This window comes from Crocodylus porosus, unplaced genomic scaffold (assembly GCF_001723895.1).
Source record: "Crocodylus porosus isolate Cpor-Errol unplaced genomic scaffold, CroPor_comp1, whole genome shotgun sequence".
In the NCBI taxonomy this organism is placed as follows: domain Eukaryota; kingdom Metazoa; phylum Chordata; order Crocodylia; family Crocodylidae; genus Crocodylus; species Crocodylus porosus.
In genome coordinates, this window is record NW_017728911.1 from 25,203,853 (window position 1) to 25,230,587 (window position 26,735).

Sequence of the window (26,735 nt, forward strand, 5' to 3'; positions counted from 1 at the left end):
CGGGAGGGGGAGCCTCGTGCAGGCGCCGCAGGGAGGCGCTCAGGAGGCCGGGGCCGTGCCGGCATCGCGGCGGCGGGAGAGGGCGAGGCGGGGTGAGCGCCCGCCCTGCGGGTCAGTCGGGTCGCCCTCCTTGGTCCCGCGCGCGGGCCGCAGCTCGCAGCCTCCTTGCAGCCCGGACGGGGCGAGCCGAGCCCTGCGGGCATGGGCCGGCGGCGGCGGGCCCGGGTGATCCTCGTGCTCGAGAGGAGCCGGCGGGAGAGCGGACAGGTGCTGCCTGGCCGAGCGCCGGACCTCGACGCGGCCGGTGTCTTCGGCAAGACCAGCTCAGAGGGGCTGATGCCCCGCAGCACAGCCGAGGGCGGCGGGGGCGCCGGGCCCGGGGTGGCAGCCTCCGGCAGCCCCGCAGCTGAGGGGGTTACAGTCGCGGACCGGCACGTGCGCGGCTGCAGGATTCCACTGGGAGCTCTCGACAAAAGCGATCACCCGAGTTTCGCTGGGGTGATCCGGCACTGACTGGCTGCTCCCCCCTCCTGGCCAGTTGTCTCCCAGCTGCCTGGAGCCCGCGCTTTCCAGAGCTGGGCTTTGCGCCCTGAGTGGGCGAGCAGGCTGTAATGGCACATCCGAGACCCTGGATTTCACTCTTTGCTTGGGCTGGGGGGGGCTGCTGATGGATGGCAGATTGAGTGGGGTTCAGGCTCATCCCCTGTTGCAAACTTCCCTGACCCCTCTTCCCCCCACTTCCCTAAGGGGAACGACTCCAGCCCACAGGCTGCCCACAGCGTGTGCTGCGAGCCTGCTCCACCGGCCAGCACAAGCCTCGGATGTTTGGGTTGCGTCCCTTCCAAAGCCCGGCTCCAGGCCTTCGCCCAGTTTGCTGTAGTCCTTGAGTTCTGGCAAAGCACCTCGACTGTTTGTAACTGAACCAATCTCTCTCCATTGTGCTACAGGGCGTAAAGATGACCAGCTCCAGAGCCCCGGGCCTCGCCTGGGAGATCACTTGGCTTGCATTTGCCATCTGTACTCATCTGCAGGTAGGTGCCGATTGTTTTTGCAGTTTTAACTGGAGGCAGCACGTGGAGAAGCAATTTAGCCCCTTCCATTTATTGCTTTTATACAGAAAATGGTTCGAGCAACTGTGTCCCCCAGCCAATGACGGTGAGGAAGAGATTTTCCTGTTATTGAACTTAGATTCAAGGGATCTGTGCTGTAATGCTCAACCTGTCTGTCATCATAGGAGCAGAAGGATGGTCTGGCTAGGTGTGTAATGACTGGCCTCCTTCAAAGTAATGCAGCTTCCCATTGCTCCCAGGAGTCTGAGCTCAGGTGTTGTGGTGAAGAGGCCCATGCATAAATGTCTGAGTAGCAGTCAAAGCCCATAGCAGTCTGTGAGTGTTTTTCCACAGACTTCCACAGACAGCTTTGGATCAGATTTTTTGTGCAGGCAAGTCACAACTACCAATAGATTTATTGCCTGACACATCAGTCTAATCAGTTCCACGAAATGAGTCTTTCAAAACTATGGAGTGCTTCTCTGCAACATAGAAGGCATCATAGCATGTCATTCGCCATAGTGCAGTAAACTTCAAGTATTCATTGATATTTTAAGTACATACAAATCAAGAAATCGAAACAATATTTTACATGTCTCTGAACCTCTTATGGTGATGGAGGAACTTTAAAAACAAATAAATGAAATGATTTTGAATGTCAGAGATAAATATTGTTGCTATTATTATTTGTATTGTGGTAGTACCAAGGGGCCCCAGTGAAGCTTTTAGTCCCATTGTGGTAGCCAATGTCTAGGTACCACCTCATGAGTTCATAAGCTAAGTATAACATGAAAGACAAAGGGAACTTGCCCATGTGAGGAGCAGAAGGGAGCAATGGGTTTATACCATTTTTAGTACAATAAACAGTGATCACAACACTCCCATCACCTGATACTGCTGGTGCAAGTTACTTAAGGGGTTTATTGTTTGGCTGAAAAATATTGGCTTTTTCTTAGAAGTGCAGGTAAAAAAAATTAAGATATTAAGTGCACTGGCATAGCTGATAGAAAAATATAAGTTCTGTCTGGGGTGTGTGTGTGTGTAGGAAAAAGCTATACTGCTTTGTTGAGCCTGCTTTCCTTTAATTCTTGAGTTAAGTGAATGGTAAATATGTTTCCCCATCCAAAATTGACCCTAGGGACAAAGAAGCAGGGCAGTTGCCTTCTAGGGGTATGGACACATACAATAATTTAACAGTTCCCAAATATCACTGACTGGGAACTGCATTAGAGGTGTCCACACATGCAGTGCCCTAGCATTCCAGGTAGAACAGTGACCTCCTAGGGGTTGAAGTGCTGTGGCTCCTACCATGTGGTGAGAGTGAGCACCCAGCCCAGCATGCCTGGCAGTGGGTAAATGGAGGGGAGAGTGTTTGCACCCACACTTCTGGGGTGGGTGACCTGTGGCTGGGGGCATTTTTACTTTTCTGCTTTCCCTTGTTTCAAAACATATATTCACTACAGTTCAGCAGCCTACACTTGACCAAACTCTGCAGTATACTTGTCTGACTGGGGTCCTTGGGGCAGGGGAAAATGGTTGGACCCATGTTTTTGGGTTCCCTGGGGCTAGGGAACATGATGAGGGGCTGCAGTCACATAGGGAGTAAGAACGTAGCAGATTCTTAGAAACATAGCTTTTACTGAACAAAGTGCAAGGGAACTCACTGGTTTAAAAAAAAAATGCTAATGAAAGGGGAAAAAAAGGAGCAGTAGAGTTCTGGCTGTGTTCCAGACCAGCCAGTTGCACCATTGGGAGTGGTATTAGTAAGGAGCTGTGCTGTGTGGGATACTTGGAGGACCAACCAGACCCATGTTACGCGAAGCTTGGTGTCCGCATGTAAAATGGACCCTGTTCTCACAGTGAGTTCCCCTGGTTCAAAAGGTACTTGATTTTTCTAGGTATGCTTTTGAACCGATCTGGGAAGCTTTAAACCAGTTTAACGTACTTGTCCATTTCAAGTTTAAACCCCATTTAAACCAGGCTAAGTTTTACATGTGTCCAGAGCCAACCTTAGGGAAAATGGTGCCCTGGGCAAACTTGTATTTTGGTATCCACCCCCCTCCCAGAGCCACCCCTCTCCCTCCCACAGTCAACGGTGCTGCTGCAGACAGAGGCAGGCAGGCAGGGGTGAGGGGCGCAGCCCGGTGGGGAGGCAGAGCGGTATTGTGTGGCAGGCAGGCAGGCAGGCACAGCTGCTGTCACTCACGCTGCCCAGCTCGGCTCCTCCTGACAGTGGCTGGAGCAGGGGGACTGGCTGGCCTGGGCACCGCTCCTCCTGCCTGGGGTGGGGATTAGCCGGGGTGGGGTGGGAAAGGGGGAGAGTGCTGTTGTGAGCATAGGCTGCTCGTGTATATGTGTGTGTTTGTGTCTGGTGCCCCCCTGAGCGCAGTGCCCTGGGGAGTTGCCCATGTTGCCCACCCCTAAGGCCAGCTCTGTATGCTTTCATGTCCTAGACTAAGTTAGTACAGTTTGTCCAATGTGCTGGTGGAAGGTGAGAGGTGCCCAAGTTCCCTTTGGGAGTCTCAGGAGCCTAAGGTCAGTCCTGACCCTAGGAAGCAGTCACGAAAGGTTGGTGTAAATTTTACTTTAATGCATATACACAAGATGGGAGCAGCAGAGGGCTACACCCCATTTGTATATGGACCTTTTCATCTTGAAGAGAACCTGGGTTTTTTTCTTTTAACTGTTGAAATGAAACTGGTATTGGCATAGTTTCCTCCTTCCCACAAAGGGTTTTGGCAGAGCTTCACCTGTCTCTTTACAAAAAAAAAGAAACATACTGAAATAATCAATAGGTTATTGTGAGTAGTTTCATGAGTATTTTAAGCCAGGTCAGACTTTTGGTTTTGACTGTCATTTTGAATATTGTTATCTGCTTACTATGATTACAGGCGTGAACACATACCCTGGTCTTGTAGGCAGCATTACATGATCCCAAGTTCTAGTGTTTTATCACATTTTGGGCACATTAAAGATATTTTATATTATTTAACATAACATTTCTGGTTTCCAATAACCATTACTTCTTTAATTGGGTGCTCAGGGCTGTGCTCTCTGGGCCACACACAGTCAACTACTCTAATGTCGTATCATAGCTTCCAGTTGTGTTATTTTTTGGCTATTAACATGCTTATGTCTGGAGCTAATCAATTAGAAACAATTGGATGCTGGGCAAAGTCATAAGTCTGTGTCATGTCACTTGTGTGCAATTGATTAATTTCATCCTGTTTGAAGCAGGTACAGAAGAAAATAATGACCATGGTATAGAATGTGGTGGAAATGTGGTCTGAATGCAATACACAGAGAACTGCAGCATGAGAAGTTGTCAAAAGGAGGTAGCTGATATTGATAAGAAATACAAGCTAACTTTGGTTCTAAGAGCCTTTTTTGATTCTTGGATACCATATTAATGAGCACTGCATAATGTTTAGCTATATTCTGAATTGATTCAGGACTCACAATCCATAGGTATTCAATTTCTGCCTCAAATTCTGGCATGATTAGTTTGTCAAGGGCAAATCAGTAATTATAATGGCAGAAGATGTTACAAGTAATTGCTTCACTTTCATACGATAATCCGGTAAACAGCATAGCAGTAAAAGCATCAATGTGCTTTCCGTTGAAGATATCAATTTTGTGATCAGCAGTTGAAGCACAAATCTGGCTCCTTGGAAGCCCAGAAAAAATCAACTGATTATTTATAGGGGAGACTGGAGGTTTTTCTTTTCTATTTTATAGACCTGGGGCCCACTTCTCACTTGCACTACTGTAAGTAAAGAGAGACTTGACTGAAGTTAATGGAACTACACTGGGATAAAACTAGTGTAAATCAGAGGAGAATCATATCAAAATAATTGTCTTCCATAATCATTAAATAAACCATTTTTTCCCCAGAGATTCACAATGGTTAGACTGTTGAGTTAATTCTGTACACCACTGTATCACTTGCATTTATCAACATTAATTAAATGCATTTGTAGGCTCACTTTTTTGTCTCTGGGTGTGAAAACAGTGTGAAGTAAGATGCTGCCTCATTTTTCTCAAATTACAATGGATGGGCTTATCAATATGATGAATGCTAAGAAGACTAAAAGATGAAAAGCAGAATAAAGGGAAGTATTTCAGTGCCATTTTGTTGTTTTTAAGTTATTTCTTTGGTTGTGCATGATGATAACCAAAAAACAGCTGTGTCCTTTCATGGTGGGATCCATCTCCTGATTAACATCATAGGATAACATTTAATTAGGGCAGTAGGGCTATCACTACACTTTTCACTAAATAAATAATAAAAAAGTGTGTGTGTGTCTGTATAATAAAGGGCTTAGTCCACCTGTTTCTCTGTCTGTAATGCTCTTGGAGCACTCTGATTGGTTAGTGAAACAACCAGTCAGAGTGCAGAGTGCTGCCATGATGGTGGGGACAGAGTGGGGGGCCAAGGCCAGTGCTGCTGGCCTGCCATCCCCCTCCCCTGGCCCTGCTCCTTGAAGGCGGCAGAGTGTCACCATGATGGTGGGGATGGAGGGCACAGAGCAGGGGTGCAGGGCCAGTGATGACCTCGCCCCCTGTCCCTCTGTTCCCGCCATCATGGTGGCACTTTGCTGCCTCCAAGGAGCAGGACCTGGAGTCGGGGGGAGGGGATGGCATGGTGGGGAGGCCAGTGGTGGCAGTGGCACAGGTTGCTGGCAGAGGGGGATGGAGGGGACAGTGAAGCAAGTTTTTTTTTTCCCCCCACACTCCTAGGAGGCGGCGTCAGCGTGGGGTGGTGGCGCTCTGTCCCCACTCCCGCTCCCCGAGTCATTTTTGATGGGCATTTTGCTAGTGTATCTGTATGCATATATAATATATTTATTAATGGATTATCTGTGGTTATAAGTTATCACTAATTTAAACAGGTAAGAGATCTATTCACCAGCAGTTTCATGTGTGGATTTCATTTACAGATTCATGCTGCTGTTGTGCGTTCAAGTCACAGATAAAAGTTTCTTAAATTCCTGCTATCTGAGAGCTGTGCTATATAAGCCCTCTCTGAATCTCTCCTTTATATCCTCTAAGAAATGAAATTGCTAATGTCAGAGGATAGAATAACAACAAATATACCATGTCTGGATTTTTAAAGAGTGTTAAGTCAGTATTTCTTTGGAAAAGTGAGTTTCATGGGTCACATATTCATCAAATCTAGCAGTGGTTGCTGCCATGATTTATGTTTCTGCAATCCCTATATGTATTCAGTTCTTTTTCTAATCATCTATGATATTCTGTTTTTTAAAGAGATACATGCTGAAAACATTATCTTGCTCAAAATGATTCTGCCAAAAGCTACCAACATAGTAAATATCTTTAAAGTTAGGTTTCTGCAAGTCCAAAAATCTGATGTCCATTATATGATATAGTGAACTTGGAGACCATCTTCATGGAAAACTTTTGGAATATTGTTTTACAGTAACCGAATGTATTGCATACTAATGTTCAGAAAGCAGATTATAATCCACATAGCATACCACAATCAGGATCCTTAACCCCTCAATAATCTTTATCAGAAATATCATGATGAGATTTGCAAGCCCTGACCCAATGTTGAAGCCATTACCTTTTTCTTTTGTGCATAGGTTTAAGACATTATGGATGAAATTCTGGTCTCATTGAAGTCAACTGGGGTTTTGCCATTAACATGAATGGGTTCAGGATTTAATCCTTTATATTTGAGGAGCAAAAAACACCCAGACAAATAGCACTTAGAGTATATTCTGCAGAGTCTCCATCTTGAAGTATCCATTGCTATCACTGACAAACTTGTTATTCAGTGACTGCATTGCCAGAAAGCTTACGTAAGTTCCTGTACTTACTTTGACTGTATGACTAATGGTGGTTGCTCAGTGAATGCTCATAGGATCTGAACTGCTGCTGCCCCCAATTTACAATCCAAAAAAGTGGGTTGCCAGAATAATTGTGATGAATTTGAGTCTTGTGACTGAAGTCACAAACTATGAGGGTGAACGCTCATTTTTCAAATTCACTCTGATCAAAAATAGACTTAAATCAACACTGGAAGATGATCAAGGGTCCAGGTTACATCAATGAAGTGGTTTGCTTTAACATTTTATTTTTTCATTTTTTTTAATAAGTATTTCTATTGTAGCAATTGCAAATGATGCCAGATAGGTGGTGGATTTTTTGTAATGGCATAATCCAGCCAGTGCTGTCCCACAAACATGCTCTGCCTTTGCTGAAGAAAACATGCTAATGGAAGAAAGGTGATTAAAGTCTATTCAGACTTCAAATTCTTTATTGTGACTTCCAACAAGAGTGGCAATTCGTGCTACTTGTGCTGGTAGTTTTAGAAGGAGGTCATCCTAAACATGGGACTGAAATGATAAAACTAGTTACACATAGGCCTTTAGACAACCAGTAAGTTATCTACATTTCTAAGATGACAAAAACTTCCAGAGAAGCCACTATAACAGAATAATCTTTTGCAAATAAATAATACAACCTTTTCCTCCTGTAAAATTAACAAACATAAGAACTGTAGTAGTCTAGTCTTTAGTTTTAGAAGATACATAGGGACTTAGTCACAGCTGATTACTGATTCAGCCTGCACTGGGTGCAGCTAGATATGTTCATTACCATATCAGGGCATGTACATAAACTGTATTGTGGTGGCAGTATTGCAAAGTCCACCAAATTCCATTCCTGCCCTTGTAGCACAGAAAATCAAAGGGCTTGAATCTGCTCCTATTAAAGCAGTGCTGCTAAGCTCAGCTATTCACAATTACAAGACTCATTTAAAACTTACACATTTTTAAATGATGATGTTTTCCAAGTCCTTTTGATTTCTGAACCTTCAGGATTCATCTTTTTAAGCCGTTCTCTGCAGCCAGGAGGGTAAGGCACTTTAAAAAAAGAAAACCAAGATTCTAATATTCATTTGCCTTTAGGAATGGTGTTTTAAGAAAACGCCAAATGCCCCAAGTGTTATATAACTCATAATACAATGACAAGACCTGGCAAAACTCCCATTAATTTCAGTTTGAGCAAAAGTAAATCTTTAATTTAACTCCAGAAGCATGTATTTGTGTCATAAGACTATAATTTCTGACAATTAAATAGTTTCGTTGTTGTAGTCATGTTATGCGAATTTTGCACTTCATAGTGGATCAAATTTGTTGAATTCATGTCTTGCCAAGATTTGGCACTGTTGATAATACTGATGATAATTGTTCTGTGGCCATTTACAATCCATTACACTCTTAATCAAACAATGATAGTATAATTGCTATTATGCAAAATCCCCCTAACACAGAGAGTGTTTATGTATAGTGAAAGAGCTGGGTTTGAAGTGCAGTTTGCTAGTGTTCTTAGCGTGCACATTCCAGGGTAGACATATAGGGTATAGCCATAGCAACTTCAGAGAGACACTGAGTGAATACTTTCTGGTTTTGAGAGCATGCCTTGGAAAGGCAAAGTAGTAAGCTGGTGAAACTGGAGTTTGGAGTCAAGTCAGCAAGACTAAAGTTAGTCCTTGCTTTCTAAGGGCAGACATTACACACAAACCAGTTTAAGTGATCAGAAACTGGTTTAAACCTGTAATCAGAAACTGGTTTAAACCTGTTCAGTGCACATAAACCAGTTTGAAAATGGCTGAAACCAGTTTGAGATAAACCTGGTTGAATATAGCATCAGACTTAACTGATTTGGGTTAAACTGGTTTATGCAATGTCTGTCCCAGACCCCTTGCTGGTTTAAGATTAAGACACCCCCAGCGTTCCAGCTTGCTCTGGGCTTGGGCAGGTCTCTCTGCTCCACAGCAGGGCTGGCCTCTTCCCTCTGCTCCCTGACTGCAGCTCTGGCAGAGACTACGGCTGTTTTCACCCCTTCCCCTCCGCAGTACCTGCTAAGCAGGAATTTCCCCCCTCCTCTCTGCAAAGCAGAGAGGTATCTGTGGATTAGCTAGCAGACCACATGTTAATAATGTGGTCTGGTAGTGTCTTAATGGGGTGATAAACACTGAATAAGGGTCATAAACACTATTATCAGTTCCCTGTGGGGCTAATCAGAGCATCCTGCCAGGGCTTGGCCATGCCCACTCCCTGCTCCCCCTCAGCTCAGTACTGTCCAAGGGAAGGGAGGGCTGCTCTGGCACCCCCCAGCTTCTAGCCTGAGCAACTGCAGGCATGTGCTTGCATATCTGGGATGTCTGCACAGTTGCAAAGTGATTTAGCCTAGCCAGGTTCAGCACCTCCTCTAACCTGTGTGGTGCACGAGGCCATGAAGTTGGGCTCATGCCGTGCTGCCAGGCGTGCCTGCATGGCCGTGCACTCCACTTAGCTTAGAGGGAATGCTGGTCAAGTTAGACTACCCTGCAAAAAGATTGAATCAATTTAGGCTCAGGCTTTTTGAATGTCTGTCCCTAGCCAAAAGAAACATTATTTTCAAGGCAAATCTATTTTGTAACTGTATCACCTAATAGAATCATAGAAGTGGGGTCGGAAGGGATCTTGTAGATCTTCAAGTCCGACCCCCGGCCTGGGCAGGAGAAAAACTGGGCTCACTTGAGTCCAGCCAGGTAGGCATCAAGCCTCTTAAAGATCCCCAGGGTAGAAGCCAGCACCACTTCCCTTGGAAGTTGGTTTCAGCTCCTAGCCGCCCTAACTGTGAAGTACATCACTTACAAATAAGTTCATGTGTCCTGAAAGAGGATTTGAATCTTTATGGCAGCTAAGGACAAGAAAATTTGCATTGACTTTCAGTGACACTTGGGCTACTAAAGGTTAGTATTACAAAAGCGAATCAGGACTCAATTATGCATATAAAGGCATCCTACCTGCCTCACTGTCTACACTTTATGACTTTAGGAAGCATTCAGTATAGGTAATGTGTCAGAACATGAAGCATTCTGGGAATAGTAGTTCTGTAGAGCAGCAGTGGAGCTCACGAAATTTTTTTGTCACCAAAATTAGTATTTTTTTTTTTCTTTTTGTCCTCTGGAGATGGGCTTTAGTAGCAAAAAATGGGCTGAAACTGTCCTCCGTCCGCAGCAGAAGTGAACTTCGTCACCACTTTAGACAACTCTGATTTTTCAGAATACCTTGCAGGGCTTTTCCTGTGCCCTGCAAGCCAGAAGGCAAAGGGTGGGGAGGGGAGGAGGAGGAAGAAAAAGGACTATACCTGGTGCATTTTTTCCACACTGCCTTTGCATAAATCACTTTTGAAAATGGGATTTCATTTTTTAAGTCACCTTACTGCTATTCAACTTCTTACCCTTCTGACCCCTTTGAAGAAATAGGTTTCTGATGCATAAATTCTGGTATCTAAGGCTGGATCCAGATGAGCAAATGTGCAGTTTGTGGTGTTGCAAATCCCTTTGCAGTGCCACAAACCACATGTTGCATGTTAAACCATGCTCACTGCTGGTTAAACCTCACTGCTAATTTGCAGCACAATGGCAAAATCTGCTACCAAGTTTCCCGAGAGCAAAAAAAACCCCTGAAACAAAAAGCAACCCAAAGCATGTCAGAGTGCTGTGTGCCAGGACAGACTTGGATATGTGGAGCCCACATGAATTGTGGAGCCCCTGCACTGAGGCAACCTGCACCCCAGTGAGCCTCAAGAGAGGGGGAGCAGGGAGCCCTGGGCTAGCTGCTCTCCCATCTTGGTGTGCCTCAGCGGGGGGGCTCTGCTGTGGAGCCCCTGTGCTGAGGCACTTGGAGCCCCCAATTTGAGGCATACTGTGCCTCAGCACAGGGGCTTTGCACTGCTAAATTGCAATGGCATCACTTTATGTGCCATTCCCCAGCTGCCTGGGACACCAGGTGCCTTAGGGTGGGGGCTGCCTACCTGCTAGCCCCACATTGAGGCACCCTGTGTCCCAGCCAGCCCCACTTGCAGCACATGGAACAGCGGGACAATGTGTCCCATTGCAAACTACGTAAAAAGGGGCATGTACTGCAGCATAGAAGTAGAGGCACAATTTTGTGCCACTGCTATTTGTACTGCTGCAAACACATGTTCCTGCTTGTGTGGACATGGCCTGTGTGTGCAAATAGCTAATAGTTCTTGGGGTTAGGGCTGCAAGCGTTACACATACATACGGAAGCCATTCTTTGGACACTTGGCCTGGAATATCACTTCCAGACATCATATTACCTAAATTGTTTAGGCATAGTGTTTCTGTTTCTAATTTATATTTATTAGATTTAACATCATCATGGAGAGAAAAGGAAAACAGTACTCCCAGTTTGTTTTGAGAAATGTGGTTTTTGGGAATTGTCAGTTTGTCATGCTTCTGGATCCACTGGAAACACAGTGAACACAAGTCAACTTGATTCAAATGTAAAACAATATTAAAAATGCATTTAAGACTGTAAGTACTAGATTACTGCTGTATGCTAACTGTTGTCATTTGTGTCACAATGGGACATGATATTTTACAAAATTAAGTGCAGCTTTTTTTAATACGGGAAAGAATTTGTTCCTGTCTTTGTACAGAGTTCTTGTGGATATCCGGAGCTTTGCCAAAAATTTAGGTATCTTAGGATTTATGGCTTGTATTCTCCTGTCAGTGCATGCAAACAGAACAGAGATTATAGTGTGTATACATGTAAAGTATGCTGTGGAGTTTGTAGGTGGGGCAAAGGCAAACTTCAGGATTCGTTTAGATGCATGGTTTCCTTTGGCTGTGTTAATGCATGTTAGAATTGGGCTGACAAAGACCTACCTGCACTTCCACAGAATGAAGAATTAGGGCAAACTATACCCTGAGGCCTCTGTTTAACAGCCTGCACTTTGCAGAAGTTCTCACAAAGCTCCAGGAACTGCCTGCTCTCCCAGCTGGCTGATCCAGGAAGAAATCGGCACCGACAAATCCTAACTTTTTGTTTTTTGGCTGATGCTCCAGGCTATATGCCACCATGGAGAAATGTGAAAAGCAGCCCATTCCGATGCATCCAGATTTGCTTTTCCTGATTCTGATCATGTAACTGTGTTCTTTTCCTTTGCCATTTTGACAGCTTCTTGCTGGGTGGACAGCGGCAGGTTAAATTTGCTCAGGGGTTTCAGTACATAGATAACGCATGCAATATGCCAAAATATAATTTAATTGCTTGTCATGGGCCCAGTTATCTTTCATTAGAGGTTTTTATCAGCCATTATTCATTTACTATTTTGTTTTTTCCCCCCCTGCATATTTAATTGCTCCCTGGTTGATTGAAATGGATGAGTAACCTAAAGCATAGTGGTGTTTGAGTATTGCCTACTTGGTAGATACTGTAATGTTCTAGTTATAACACTCTGCTTATTGTTTTGTTTCCAGCTGATCTCATCACGTGGGTCAGAAGGCAGGGGAGGGAGTCTTTTTACTACTGTGTGTGTATTGCTTATTACCAAGCAATACACATTGTGTATTACCAAGCCCTTTTTCAGTAAAGCTTTGGTTACAAATAAAACTGACAGCTGATGTGAAATATGAAGGTGCTCTGATCTATCTTTTACTCAGAAATGGCTCTTCCATATATGAGGTGTTTCAAAGACATGGATGAAACTCCTGCTTATGAATGTTTACTGCTCATTTTAACTAGAGAGTAGAGTCCATGAAGCTTTCATTCTTGAACCATCATTTAAAAACTTACATTTTTGTTTTATTATTGTTCTCCTGTGCCAGTTGTTTCCTGTTTTTATCTCCTTGGCTAGGGACAGACATTACACATAAACTGGTTTAAGTGATCAGAAGCTGGTTGAAACCTGTAACAGAACAGATGTGCAGTGCACATAAACCAATTTGAAAGTGGCTGAAACCAGTTGGAGATAAACCTGGTTGAATGCAGTATCAGATTTAACTGATTGAGGTCAAACTGGTTTATGCAATGTCTGTCCAAGAACCGTTCCTGGTTTAAGATAAACCAGGCTCCCACAGTATCCCGGCATGCATTCTGGGCTGGTTGGGGCTCTCTGCTCCACAGGACTGCCCCTCCCCTCTGCTGCCTGGCTGCAGCTCAGGCAGAGACTGCAGGCATAGCAGGGTCTGCCTAGTTTCCCCCTGCCCTATCTCCCCATGCTGCTCAAGCAGGATTTCCTCCCTCCTTCCCTCCCTCCCTCCCATCTCCCACGGCATAGACACTAGCCCCACGGACTCTAGGCATGTGGTATACTAGCTAATGCCAAGAGATGTCTGTGTGCGTCTCCACTTTCATTGGGACAAGCAGACAGAACAGTGACCACTTATGGCTTTTTGGAACTAATCAACAGGTCAGCTGGTAAGCCATTTAAGAAGAGCTTTAACTAAGAGAGAGAGGCTATTGCTTTGATGATGAGGTGATAAACACTGTTATCATCCCCCTGCTGGCTTGCTTGCCTGTCAGTTTGCTGCAGACAGCATAAAGAAGCAGGGAGGGAGATTGAAGAGTTCTGTATCATCAACAGATGCATGCACTGCACCCCCCGCCCAACTTTGCCTCAGAGTGGTAGCAAGGGCTGGGGTCTGGCAACACTCCCACCCCTTGAGCAGCAAGCCAGGAGAAGCCTGGGATGGTGCAGGCAGAACTCTATAATCAGAGGTCCTGCTGGGGCCTATCCATGCCTTCCCCCTCTCCCCCCCCATTAATGTGCAAGGGAAGAGAGGGCTGCTCTAGTGCCCCATGGCTTCTAGCCTGAGCCACTGCAGGCATGTGCCTGAATTTCCTCAGTCCAGGGAGCATGTCTGACCAGTTACAAACCAGTTCAGCCTAGCCAGGTTAGACTAACCTGCAAAGATCTTACCAGTTCAGGCTCAGGCTTTGAATATCTGTCCCTAACCCTTGCGTTCAAATAAAATCTCTTTGTTAGGTTTGCAGAAAGACTGGTTACACTACCCAATTGCTTGGGTGACTATTAGCACAGCAGAGTAATGGATACCAAAATTTTACTAAATAAGGCTTGGCATAAATTCTGTTTTCACCATGTGATTGGGCCTTCTGTATTCCAGTCCTTTTCCTTGCATGACTGAGTGCTTGCCTTAACTTCAGTGTAATACTATGCACCCAAACACATTTCCTTTTTTTAGCACTTTGAATTAGATTTAGAACACAATAGATTGGTTAAATACCTTAAGAAAAGCTCCAAAATGCCATCTTAATGTATGGTTTCATACTATGCAGCTATTTATCTTGTGCTAAGAGGAAACTATAAATGTATTTTTAATGCCAACAGTTGAGTTTAAAATGCATTACTTGTCCAGTGGGAATAAGTTTGAAAATTAGTAAGCAATTAGATTAGAAGGCAGATGCATTTTACTTACTGTTTTGAGTCTCAGGAGCCTTTCAAATATCCTGTTAGCATCACCTGTTCTTAAATCATAACCTTTTAAACTTTTACATAGTTACCTTTTAAATTAAAACAGTGGTTTTATGAAATGTAAAATTATCTATGTTTTGATGATATGGCTAACCTGCCCCATAAAATCTTAATTAAACTTGAAACCTGTTACTGGACTAAGTATGAGCTGGCAACAATATATATTTTACAGTTACACAGTTTATTTAAAGACAACTGAGATGTTGTTGGAAAAACTAATCTTTGAGTGTTGAAATTTTCCCCTGTGCAGAGTTCCAGTATTAGAGCTTCCTGACAATTAATTAGTTTTAATTAAGCTGTTAACCAGGCCTTAGTTGGGATTTAGGTAGTGAATAAGGTCTAGTTCTCATCCTCTGCACAGGGGTAAATTTTAGCATTTGTGGCTCCCTGTGCTATGTATTTGTGGCAGATGGAAGCATACGTGTTATCTATCATTTGGAGCCATTATTGAAAAATGTGGTTGGAAAAATATAGAAGTTACAAGCCAATATTTCTTACTATTTCAAGCTGAAAAGCAAGAACTTCATCAGGAGAGTGCAGAAATAAAATGTCTGACCTCTTTGTAACGGAGGAGTGGTGCATAAGCATTTATCGTTCACTCGGTTTGGTGTCAGTAGTAGGTTTGCCCAAGTGAGTGAGGCTGGATTAACCCTTTAGTGGGCCCTAGGCAAAACTAACCCATGGGCCCCTACTTACTTATATTCCTTTTGTTTTCACTCGATATGTAAAATAAGCACAACTAGGCCCCTTCTTCATTTAGGGCCCTAGGCATGTGCCTGGTTTGCCTGATCTGGCCCTGAGAGTGAGGATTTGGGCCTTGACACAAAGGCCTTGATCTTGGAGTTGGAATCATACCGCGGAACCTTTCAGTGAGGCTGTGCGCAGGAACGGACTCTAGCTGACTCGGCTAGTTCCAGGGTTTGGACCTTAAATTTGTAAAATTCAGGATTTCTTTTCAGTAGGACTAACCTGTGAATTCCATATGCAGACGAAGCTGCCAGCAAAGTCAATGAGAGCTTTGCTTGAGCATCAGTGGGAGTTTTTCCTGAGTAAAGGCTACCTCATAGGAAGCAACTTGAGGCTGAATTTCATTAGTGCTAACTAGTTGGTTATCAGATTTCCTTTTGTGGTGTGAATCATTTTATCTTTTCTTCATTTTACTGCAAAGAACAGATGGTATTTAAAGCTGTTTCCACAGCTGTTAGTTTTCTTAGAAATTGGCAGTGTTTATTCCTTTGGAAAAAATAAAGAGATATTCAGAAAGATAATTTGCTTGCTGCTTATAGCCCTTGCAAAACTTGAAGTGATTCCCATTTTCTCCATGTCAGTTTTTATTGCGTGTCATTGAAGAGCATTTTATCAGGTGTTCCAGACCATCTCTGTTGGCAGGAATTTCTCTGAACTACTGCAGAGGGAAACATCAAAAACAGTCCTCGGAGCATGTATGTTATTTTTCAGCAGAACTGAGGCAGAACATGGAAATTCACTTTTTAAAAATCTGTGTGGCTCTTTGCCATATATGCAGCATTTGAAATTCCTTTGACTGTTTTTCAGGGTGTGTATTCTCCACTGCCTGGTGCAATTCTGCTAATGAAAGGAAAGAGGAAAATAAAAGAGCATATATACCATAATATATAAAAATCAGATATAAAGTTGATTTCTACATGTAGCATTTTGTCTGTGCAGATGAAAATTGACATCATGGTGTTGGAATGTTGACCATGTTTTGCATTTTGCTAGCTGCTTTTACTGGAAAGCATGCGTTTCAAAGGGAGTTTTCAATTTTTATAAGTCTTTGCCTCTATAATAGTTCAGTCTTTATTTTGAATGTGGAGTTCAACTATGAATAAAATTTAACTCATGAAATAAGAGATTGCCCTGGAATAGAGGATGAATGAATAATGCATGCATGAAGTATTAATGTGTATACCTTCCTCTGGAAAAAAATGTTAAGATCATTGGTAATCAGGTCTACCACTCGCATTCAAGCTGAGAGCACTCTGTCCTCTGAGGAGGGCCCTTGATCGCTGTGGAGCTATTGCCAGCCCAGGGACCTCTGAATGTGTCAGATACAGGGCCTAACCCCAAGATGTTAGTAGTAACTATATAGAAAACTAATGCTTTTAGAGAAGTTTCAGTATTCATTATTGTTGTATTGTTTGCTCTTATATTTGTTATAAATTAAAGCTTTAATTTAGCTTTGAGAAAACATGTAGAGACTGATTCAACTCATGTTATGTAAATCTTATACCAATCTAAATATTCTGGTTGCAGTAGAACTAGTTTTGATTAATCTTTGTGAAAGTTGGATCAAAAATCAAGCCCTTAACACATTTACTTGGATACAATACTATGTTGAAGATAATTCACTGCCTCTGCTAATATTCCAAGGTGCTGGTCACTAGGACTATAAAAAGCTTTGGTAGCCAATTTGATTCAGAGGAGATTCGGCATGATTCAGCTGAATCTCTGAACCTGAATTGAATTGGGAGACCCATTAATCTCTCCGAATTGAATCAGAAGCCTCCAAATCAATTCAGAGGGATTTGGAAATTTCGCCATAGATTGTACAGGCAGAGCCAGCAGCCCCAGGAGAAGCCGTGGCTCCCCTGGCTGCCCCTCCACTGGGGCGTGGCAGGCAATGCTGGCAGCCCTGGGAGAAGCTGCGGGGGCTGGGAAGCATGAGCAGGGAGCTGGAGGGGGGAGAAAATGATTGGGGAGCTGGGGGATTAAACTGGGCTTCCCCCCAGCTCCCAGTTTGATCCCCTGTCTCCCGGATAATTCCCCCTAGCCCCTGTGGCTTCTCCCAGGGCTGCTGGCTCAAGCTGTAGCTTGTCCAGCTGCCCCCCTGGCTGGAGCAAGGCAGGCAGTGCTGGCAGGCTTGGGAGAAGCTATGGGAGCTGGGGGAATGATTGGGGAGCTGGGGAATTGAACCAGGAACTGGCGGGAATGAACAGGGGCTTCCCCCCAGCTCCCTGATCATTTCCCCCACCCCCCGTGCCTCTCCCAGGGTTGCCAGCACTGCCTGCCTTGCCTGGCGGGGTGATGGGGGGAGCAGCTGGATGAGCTGTGGCTTCTCCTGGGGCTGCTGGGTGAAGCCAGGGCTCGTCTGGCTGCTCCCCTAGCTATTCCCGCTGGCACCGCCTGCCGGTATAGTCTCTAGCTGAATAAGATTCAGCGCTGAATATCTTCGGATTTGGATTTGGCCAAATCGGGACAGCGATTTGAATCACCAAATCGAATCACTGTCCCTCTGAATTGCTGAATCCAAAGCGAATACTTTCTACACAGGCCTACTAGTTCCATCCAGATTTACCACGATTTCCCCTCCACCCCCCCAATTCCCTGCACATACTTTATAATCCATGACTCTCAATCCTTCCAGCCCCTCCAGAATTCAAGAGTAAATTGGATGCTTATCTTGCTGGGATCCTATGACCCCAGCTGACTTCCTGCCCTTTGGGATGATCTCCCGAGGTCCCTTCCAGCCCTAATGTCTATGAAATCTATGAAATTCTGCTTATGTTCACATACCCCTACACACAGTCCTCACCTGGGTTTCCCCCCCCCAAGCTTCCTTTCATTTCCTCTGATGCTTTTCTTGCCTTCTTAGTTCCATGTGATCTCTGTGAGGAAGGGAGCTGGAAAGTCAAGAAAGGCCCTGGAAATGGCACCAGCCTGTCAACTTGACAAACTTATTTTCCAAATTGGATTATAATTGTTCCTAAACAAAGAATTATAAGATACTCTCCTGTCTCTTCAGCCCTCACTATGTGTAGAGTCTGGTTCAGGTGTAGTTTCTCAGGGATTTAGCTTTATTTCTTTCAAATAAGTGATAACATTAATTTCACATACAATCCTGTCCCTGAGCCAGGGGCTTCCTGTCAGAGCCTCAGCTCCTCCAAGAAGTAACTCTGTCATAACCACCAGCCCACCTCTAACAACTCTCCTATGTTACTAGTTACTCTCTGCTTTTTATAACTACTTGATTTCTCAGCTTATCTGCCACAGGTGAGGTTAGGACCAACTCCTCTTGCAATATTTTAGGTGCCCAACTTCAACTGATGTGAATGTGAATTAGGCATCTACATACCTTTGAGGATCTGGTGCTAAGTCTTTATGTTTTTAATTTTCACATTTTGAAAATGGATCATGTATCCAGTAAGCTGTCAGAAAGAAATGTGAGAAAATTGGGGACACTTAAAGAAGTTTAAAAAAATTAAAATGTCATTCTCTTCTAAAGTGTTATTCAGCATTAAACCAAGGAACTTTAACTTTTTTTCTGCACAATTCTCACAGTTAATTGCTGTGTAATTAATGTTATTCTCAAATGTACAAAACAATGTAGACTTGGGTAGACTGTTCACCTGAACTAAAGGCTTACTGTCAAATGCATTCAGCTTCATACATTTCTTTTCTAAAACCATGGGACTGCCATGCAAGAATGGTGTCTGATTTTTTTTTTTTTGTCTTAATGGTGTGAAGTTATTTTCAATTGGGAAAGTAGATGCAATCAGATGTCCTAGCATGTTTAAACAGCTGCTGCTAAAAACAATGAAGATCGGAAAGAAGTTTCATGCTCCAGGCTGATAGAGCTTGGGAGTTTGAATATCTGTTCTGATTTGCAGTTTCATATTGAGAAGTGACAGGTTTTGTAAGAAGATAGGTTTGCTTGCTAAACTTGAATGTTGAATTAAAATAAGCTGTTGTGGTAAACTAATATAAGTAGAAAGAATCTCCCACAGTTGCATAAAATTTTGTAGCAATTTTATTATAATTAAACAAGATTTGTTTGGAACTATTTAGGTCAGGTGTGAAATACTAAAGTTCTTAGATAGAAAAGTGGGTCTGGAAGGGATCTCAGAAAGTCACCTAGTCCTGCCTCCTGTTCAAGGTAGGAACATCCCTTTCTAAACTATCCTGTATAAGTGTCTGCCTAGCCTATTCTAAACAAAACTGCACAACCAGCTCTTTCTTGCAACTACCAGGCACATTGCCTAAAAGCATCAAGAGCATCCTAACTTGGTACAGTAAAGCAGGTCAATGAGGGCACTGCAGTGGTGTAACAATCAGGGTTTGTGCCCTGGACAAATCCTGTGGGAGTGTGGAATGGGGGATGTGGTTCTGAGAGGAGGGGGCCGGGGCAGCCGTGGTTTTAGAAGAAGGTGCAGGGGGAAGGGAAGTATGGAGTCTCATCAGAAACGGTCCCTGGCTGCTACCATCACCACCACATCGTCTCTCTGCACCAGCTTTCTCTTAAAGCAGCAGTAACACAGTGTCTGTGCATTGGCTGCTGTAGCAAGAGCAATGCTTATGGGGCTGCTTTTGCTGCTGGTGGTGGAGAATGATTTTGTTGCCCCTTTCAAGTCAATGCCCAGGGTTGGTGCTCCTCTTGCTCATCCCTACTTATACTACTGGGACACTGTCAATATCCTGACACTGCAAAGGCAGTAGTTGGTTAAATCTACTTGAGAGAGCTGAAGAGGACCATGATCCTCACTAAAGAGGAAGGTGAAAACTCCCATAATCCATGCCATTCTGATCTTGGGCAAAATTCCCTTCTGGTCCCAAATGTGGCCATTGTTCTGACCCTGAGCAGTGAAGTAAAACCCTCTAGGCAGGAACTTTGAGGCTTAAGTCCCAGCAGGAACATCAGCCACCTTAGCTAAAACCCCAGCTTTGGCTATAGCCAACACCCAATGCTTCTTAGGAAGGTGACAAAAAAATGACAACTCAACCCTGATACCTGCAGTAGCTGGGAGGGGCGGGGGGGAGTTCCTTCCCAACTAGATGTGGCAAGTAGCCAAGGCCAGAACCAAATGCCCTCTGCTTTGCACTGCAGCCTGGGAATAAAAAAATGCAGCTCTACACATGGCTCACACACCCCAAGAGCAAGAATTCCTCTTTCTTTCATTCTTTCCCCTCCAAAAGGTTAATTGTATTCCAAATATGAGTTTTAGAGTACACTAAGACAACTTGGAGCATGGCAGATTAGAATGGATCTTCCTATCACAGGCTTCTAATGTGCCCTGTAGCAGTATTTACTGTACCAATACTTTGCAGCTGTGTTCAGCATATTTCTATTTTGATTTATAACTTAGTAAGAAAATAGCATGCCTTTGGGCTTCTTTGTGATGCATTTAAAAGTACAATTGAAAGTCCTGATGCTACAAATACTTACATGTATGAATATTTTAAACAGGTATATAGCCCTATAGGATTTGTTGGGACTGAATGTGTACAGTGTTAATTATGGGTGTTTATACACATGCTCTGGGGGTGAGGGAGGCACTTTAAATATAGCGTCTCCAAAGCTTCTCTAATTAAAGCACTGAGAGCATCTCTGTGACGGGGAAGTCTTGAGGCTGGACTCATGGCCAGCCCACCTGTCTAGGGCAGTCTGTCCTGTCTTGCCTGCTATAACCTGATGTGTAAAAGAAAATGTAATAGTGCAGGAGGCTGCCCATTTTATGCACTGATGCCTAGGGCATTATACACAGCTATGACCTCTCCTATACCGGGTCCCATACCTCACAGATGGCATCCAAAGTAAAAGCTCTGCCTCAGGCATCCTCATGCATGCCTGGGCTTCCTGCCCTCTCAGTAGGGCCTCCATTTACACCCTTTCACTAAGGCCACTACTTATGTTATCTTCTACTATTGGGGCTGGCCTGTGCATAGTCATTCAGGCCACACAAACCCTATTCTACATGCCCCTATGCAGCCCTTCAAGCTCACCTACACAGACCCTTCTCTGCACAGCCTAACTATCCATTCTATGCTTCACTCATGCCTTCTTCATTAGGCCCTATGGGGTCTTACACCCCATGGGGCTCAGGTGTTTGTAAAGATGCTTGGATCCTTCCTGTCCCTACTACCAGGGAATCTACCAGGTTGTGGGGGCTGAGGCTGTAAGGCGCCCCATACTCGCCTTGCATTAGGGAGGCTCCTGGTGAGACCAACCTACCCCAGCAGGGTGTAGTTTTATATCCTGCCTCAGGACCAGAAACCACCACCATCCCCATAGTTCCTGCCCTGTACCTCCAAGGCTGTTATGTCAGCAGCAGTTCCAGCTGGGTGATGTTTCCCCTCTGGCCCCTTGCAGCAAAGTGCTGGCTCTACTGCTCAAGGTCTGCTCTTATCACTAGCAGCTGGGCCCACTTCCCAAGCAGGTGGCCTCCTGCCACCCATGTGACTCCTCTGATTCAGCGAGCAATCACCTGTAGGCAGCTCTGCTGCCTATTTGGCCCTTCAAGTGGCACCAAAGGTGCCCTGCCACAATCTCATGTATCAGCATCCCTGCACTAAAAAGTGGTGGTGGGGGTGCTCTAACTAAAGATCATCAAATGAGTTTTAGTTAGTGTCCCCACCTCTATTTTTCAGCACAAGGATGCTGATACATGTGACACTAAAGTCTGCTGGAGCATGGTAATTACCACAGTCCAGCAGACTTGACCGACGTGCAGTAATTATAACACATTGGAGCAGCCTTCCTGCACATGTATAGATGCCCAGTGTGTGTAAGCATTACAAGGATGTGGTCCAATCTTAGTGATTAACAACTTATTTACTATCTCTTTTTGTTTAATTTATTCATGTATGTATGTATTTATTCATTCATTCATTCAGAGTGGTAGTCAGCTAGGATGTCTTGCCTAAAAGCCAAGTGCAGTAGGCTTTAGGTGCTGAAATGCCGTGGGGTTAAAGAAGGTTGAAGTCTGTTTCCTTAGTCTGTGGTGAAATAGTAGTAGTTGGCTGGAGTGTTGTTATAGACTTGATGGTCCAGAAAATGAATGAGAGGCAAGGGTTTTCTTTGTGAAATCTTTTATTGGAACAAAAGTCTAGTGGCTGCTGATGGATGATTTGTGCCTGAAAACTTGTCAAACTTCTCACCCAACTATACAGTTGGTCCAATAAAAGATATTACAGAAAAACTCTTGCCTCTCATGAAATGTTAGCACAACCCATTCAAAACCACTGCTTCATTCTGAGGTGTTCCCTAGTAAATGTAGCCCCTTGCTGCATTTATTTGGGATATTAGGATGAGAGGATCTTTGTTACTGCAGTTGCCAGTTGCTTGCCATCCATTAGCTTGTAAAGGACTTGATTTAAGCCCAGCTAAGCCGTAATACACAGACAAAGTAAAATTCTCTCTGTGTAACTATTCTGTGCCTGTATGCCCAATGAAAGGAAGCTGTGGTGCTGAAGTTGTTCATAGAGTCACTTCTCATTGTTTTTTGCCCTTACATTCTCCAGAACAGATCTTTTTTTCATTAAAAGATGGGGAAAATGACACTAGTTTCAAAAACAGTATGTAATTGAAAAATAAAGTTTTATGCATAATTATTGTTAATTTTCAGTCATAACAGTACAATGCAACCATCTAATTTTACATCCCAAATGTCCAATTAATACTGCTATTTTAGCTACCTAAGATTTTTTCCTAGACTATTTCTAGAGTCCTATTTCAGGCATAGCAAGTTTTGTGCAAGCTTTATTGTAAGAATGAAATTTAATCTTTATTAGGATTAAGTGTTTAATAGTATAATTTGCTGCATATGTTGCAAATACAAACTGCTATATGAATAGATCCTCTGTAAAAAAAAAAAAAAAAAAAAAAAAAAAAAAAGTGGGGGGAAGTCAAGGGTATTCAATATGTTATATATTGACTTAAATCCTATATGTTGTTATCTTTAACTAAAGTAAATTATAAAGAGAGATTTACAGAGGAGGTTTTATTCTATCAACTGTAATTTATTTAAAACTTTTTAGAACCAGAGTTCAGTTGGGTTGTTATATTTAGATTTCTTTTAGATATGCTGTTACCAACATTTCTTTTATTCCTTGAACATTAATCCAACAAAATATTACAAGATTGCCTGTGATTTATATGCACAAAAGGAGAAAAATATTGGCAGCCATAGTAAGTGAATATTTATAGTTGGTCACCACATAATTATAGCTTTCTGTCCACTAAAACAGCACTGAGGATTTAGGTGCAAAGCTTCCATTAATACCAGTAGGATTTTTCAATGTAAACTTCATGGCTGTTAATGGGAAGGGAAGAAATACCCCCTGTATCCTGCTTGCCCAGCAGAATGAAGCCTGTTAATTAAGACTGAGTGTCATTTTGGCTTGAGACACAAAAGCGTCAACAGAAGAACAGCAGCAAAGTATTCACTTTTGTGTTTTCCCAGCCTGCATGAGGCATTTTGTTAATCTAGAAAATGCAAGTGATTGGTGTGGAGGTCTGCATTGCTTTTAAGCAAGTTGGAATACTGCCTTATTTGTAAATAGTGGCTATGAATGGTATTTTGGGACTTAGAAACTTTTTTAGAGATCTTTTAAATTTACACTAGTTTTTATGATTTTATTACTATCCCATACTTCCTTAAAGTATGCAACTCCACTTTATTCAAAGAAGTGATTTTTACAGAAGTAAACCTGTTTTACACCTTCTGTTTCTTTTAATTTCTTGTATTCCTTCACAGAATGACTGGTTCCTTCCCTCTCTTATTAAACCTGGAAAAATAAATGAGATAGATGAATGTAGCATCTCACCCTTAAGTAAGGAGATAAGGAGCAATGGACAATACCTCTTTACTTTATTCACATGAGTAATTACAGACTCATATAAAATCACTTCCTTGGGAGTTTATGGTGTTGCATACTTTAAAAAGAAGTATGGAGCTGTATTAAGTAAAAAGTTCATTTTATTTATTTAAATCTACATGCACATGTGTACATATACACACATACATAGATGCCGACTTCTATTTTTGCTGGGTGTGGGAGGGCTAAAGTGATGCACATCTGGAGCAGAGCTGAGTGGAGCCCGTGGGGAGTCGGGGCAGATGTGCGCTGTCCACTGCAGGCTCAGAGCTCCCTGCCTTGCTGCCCTCCCCCTGGGCCCTGTACCAGTTGTGCTGCCATGGCAACATGCCCCCTGCCTATCTGACAGAAGTGGGGGGGCACAACTCCACACTGCCGCTGCTGCCAGGTGGGCAGGGGATGCCTTGACATGGTGGCATGGCCAGTGCAGGACTTCCAGGTGGAGTGCAGCAGGGCGGGGAGCCCTGAAGGTGCATCAGGCAGCCTGTATCTGCCGCCACCCTGTGCACAGATCTGGAGGCATGTGCCCTCCCTCCTTGGGAGTGCATGCGGCAGCGGGAGTGCTCCTGCCCGCCCCCTGGACAAGCTGCCCATGGCTCTGTTCTGCTCCCTGCCTTGTACCACCCTGGCTGGGCTGAGCTGCACCCCCTGGCCCTAGCTTCTACCCCACGCCCTCCCTCACTGTGGGGGCCTTGATTTGACACCCTGCCATGGCTTACCTGAAGGTAGCTGGGGGACTTGCTCTGTACCACTGCCTGGGGCTGTCTGTATTCCTGGCTACATGTATGTGCATGCGTGCATACACACGTGGTGCCCCCTGCATCCCACTGCCTGCAGCCTCCTGGAGGCTGGAATTCTGTCAGTCTGCAAGGGGAAACCCACCATTTCCCACGTTTTTCCGTGGTGAACGGAAAACCTGGATCCCTGCACGATACTGGGAATCCAGGACAAATGCTGTCCTGGAGTCATGCAGCCCAGGATCGGGACTTGATGTTCCCATTTCAGGACTGTCCCATCCAATTTGGGACGGGTTCCCAAGGGAAGCTAGGGCCCTCAGGCTCCCAGGTACTCAATGCCTATGCACACATGTATATACACGTTATTTGGGGTGGGTTGATTGTCTGCTATTTACATAGTCCAGATGAAGTCAACAGGTTTACTTGCACAATTGACTGTAGCAAAATTTAATATCAGTGTGATGTGATATTAACTGCTTAACCTTTTGCCAATTTATCACTTTTGGGCACATCTTTATGTTGAAAAGTTCTATAATGCAAAGGTATCAAATGAATCTGCGGTCATACTAAAACACTGAACCTCTTATGAGTCTGATTTCATAGCTTATATTATTTGTACACCAAATGGTAACATTAGGTAATCCAGAGGAGGTTGTTGCCATTGGTCAGTACAAGCATGCCAAAAAATCCTGTTCAAAGGACTTCTTTAGGAATATTGCTGTTTGTGTTGGTATTGAAGATTAGTGTCTGCTGTCAGTCATTCTGTTGGCTTCAGTTACAAATACAAGCAGTAGAAGAGAGGCTGTTGGCTATGCAAGAATAGCCCTTCATCTGTTACTGGTAAGATGCTATTTGTGTGTTTATAGCTTGCACAGTTCCCTTTACCAGTTGCTGTGTATTAATAGCAGTAGAAGGATTGACAATGTAGGCACACACATCAGTCTTTTAAAATACTAAATCAAGTAGGCAAATCAAAACTCTTTGCGTTCTTGTAGTGGGGTAAATGGCATTGAACTGCTAGCCTCAGAATATAAATCTACTTCCAAGAAGCCATCTGCATATCACCAGCTGCCTCTAAGAAAAACAATGATGTTGTCAATTTGGTTAATGGAGGCTCTAAAAGAAGGAGTAGTCTCCTAAAAACTGCATACTACAGAAGATAATCTATTTTCAACTGTACTGTAGGACAAATATGCCAACGTGAGAGATTTGATTTGTGCCGACAATAATAAGAACCATTACTCCTCTTAACAATAACGTGTTACCTCTGTTACTGAGACAGTGGAGGTTTTAAGCGTCCTGACTCTTGACTACAGTTCAGCAAGGTACTCAAGGATATGTCTATCTCAAATTGCCAGTGATCCCGGTGATGTTGATGGGACTACTCACAGTAAAATTAGGAACACGCTTAATTAAATACCTTCCTGTTTTGAGGCTTATAACAATTTTTTCAGGGAGCTATCAGGGAGTTTATCCTGCTAGTCATCTGCCATGTCATTATAAACTTCATTAACTTCACCACACTATTCTGAAAGAACATAATCCTTTATATTAAGTTTCCCACAGAAAGACAACATTATTGGAAAATAGTGCATGACTCATGACATGTCTCAGTTCAGCTATTGTGGGAGCTATCCATTGTACGTCCACATGTGCTTCTGTACACCCACACAGGATGAGGGGATAGTCTGCAGCAGGGAAGTCTTCCATTCCCTCCAAGTGCAGGTGGGTAGGTATTGCTAAATTTGGATTTTGGAAATGGCATCCAAATTCCCAGATCATTTTATGATGCATACGTGCTGAAGCACTTTGTCCTGCATCAGCTATTTGACTTGGAACCGAAGGTGGGTGACTAAATAATAAGTAATGCCATCACATAGCTAATCTTTTAATGCTTTGTTTAAGATCTTAATTGATGATGCACAACTACATAAGAACTGCCATTTAGTGGGTCAGACTGACTATAGGTCCATCTTGCCACATATCCTGTGTCACAGTGGCAGACAGTGGATGC

At 43.7% G+C, this 26,735-nt stretch overlaps 1 protein-coding gene across 2 annotated transcripts in view; it reads left to right on the top strand.

The window, feature by feature from the left end:
• Positions 1-944: 944 nt before the first annotated feature.
• ADAMTSL3 (ADAMTS like 3) overlaps positions 945-26,735 on the top strand; it is a 341,341-nt gene continuing 315,550 nt past the window's right edge. For both annotated transcript variants that reach the window (XM_019533694.1, XM_019533695.1), the window contains exon 1: positions 945-1,031. In XM_019533694.1, coding sequence (XP_019389239.1) covers positions 957-1,031 — 75 coding nt within the window. In that variant the 5' untranslated portion in view covers positions 945-956. The remainder of the gene's footprint in view (positions 1,032-26,735) is intronic.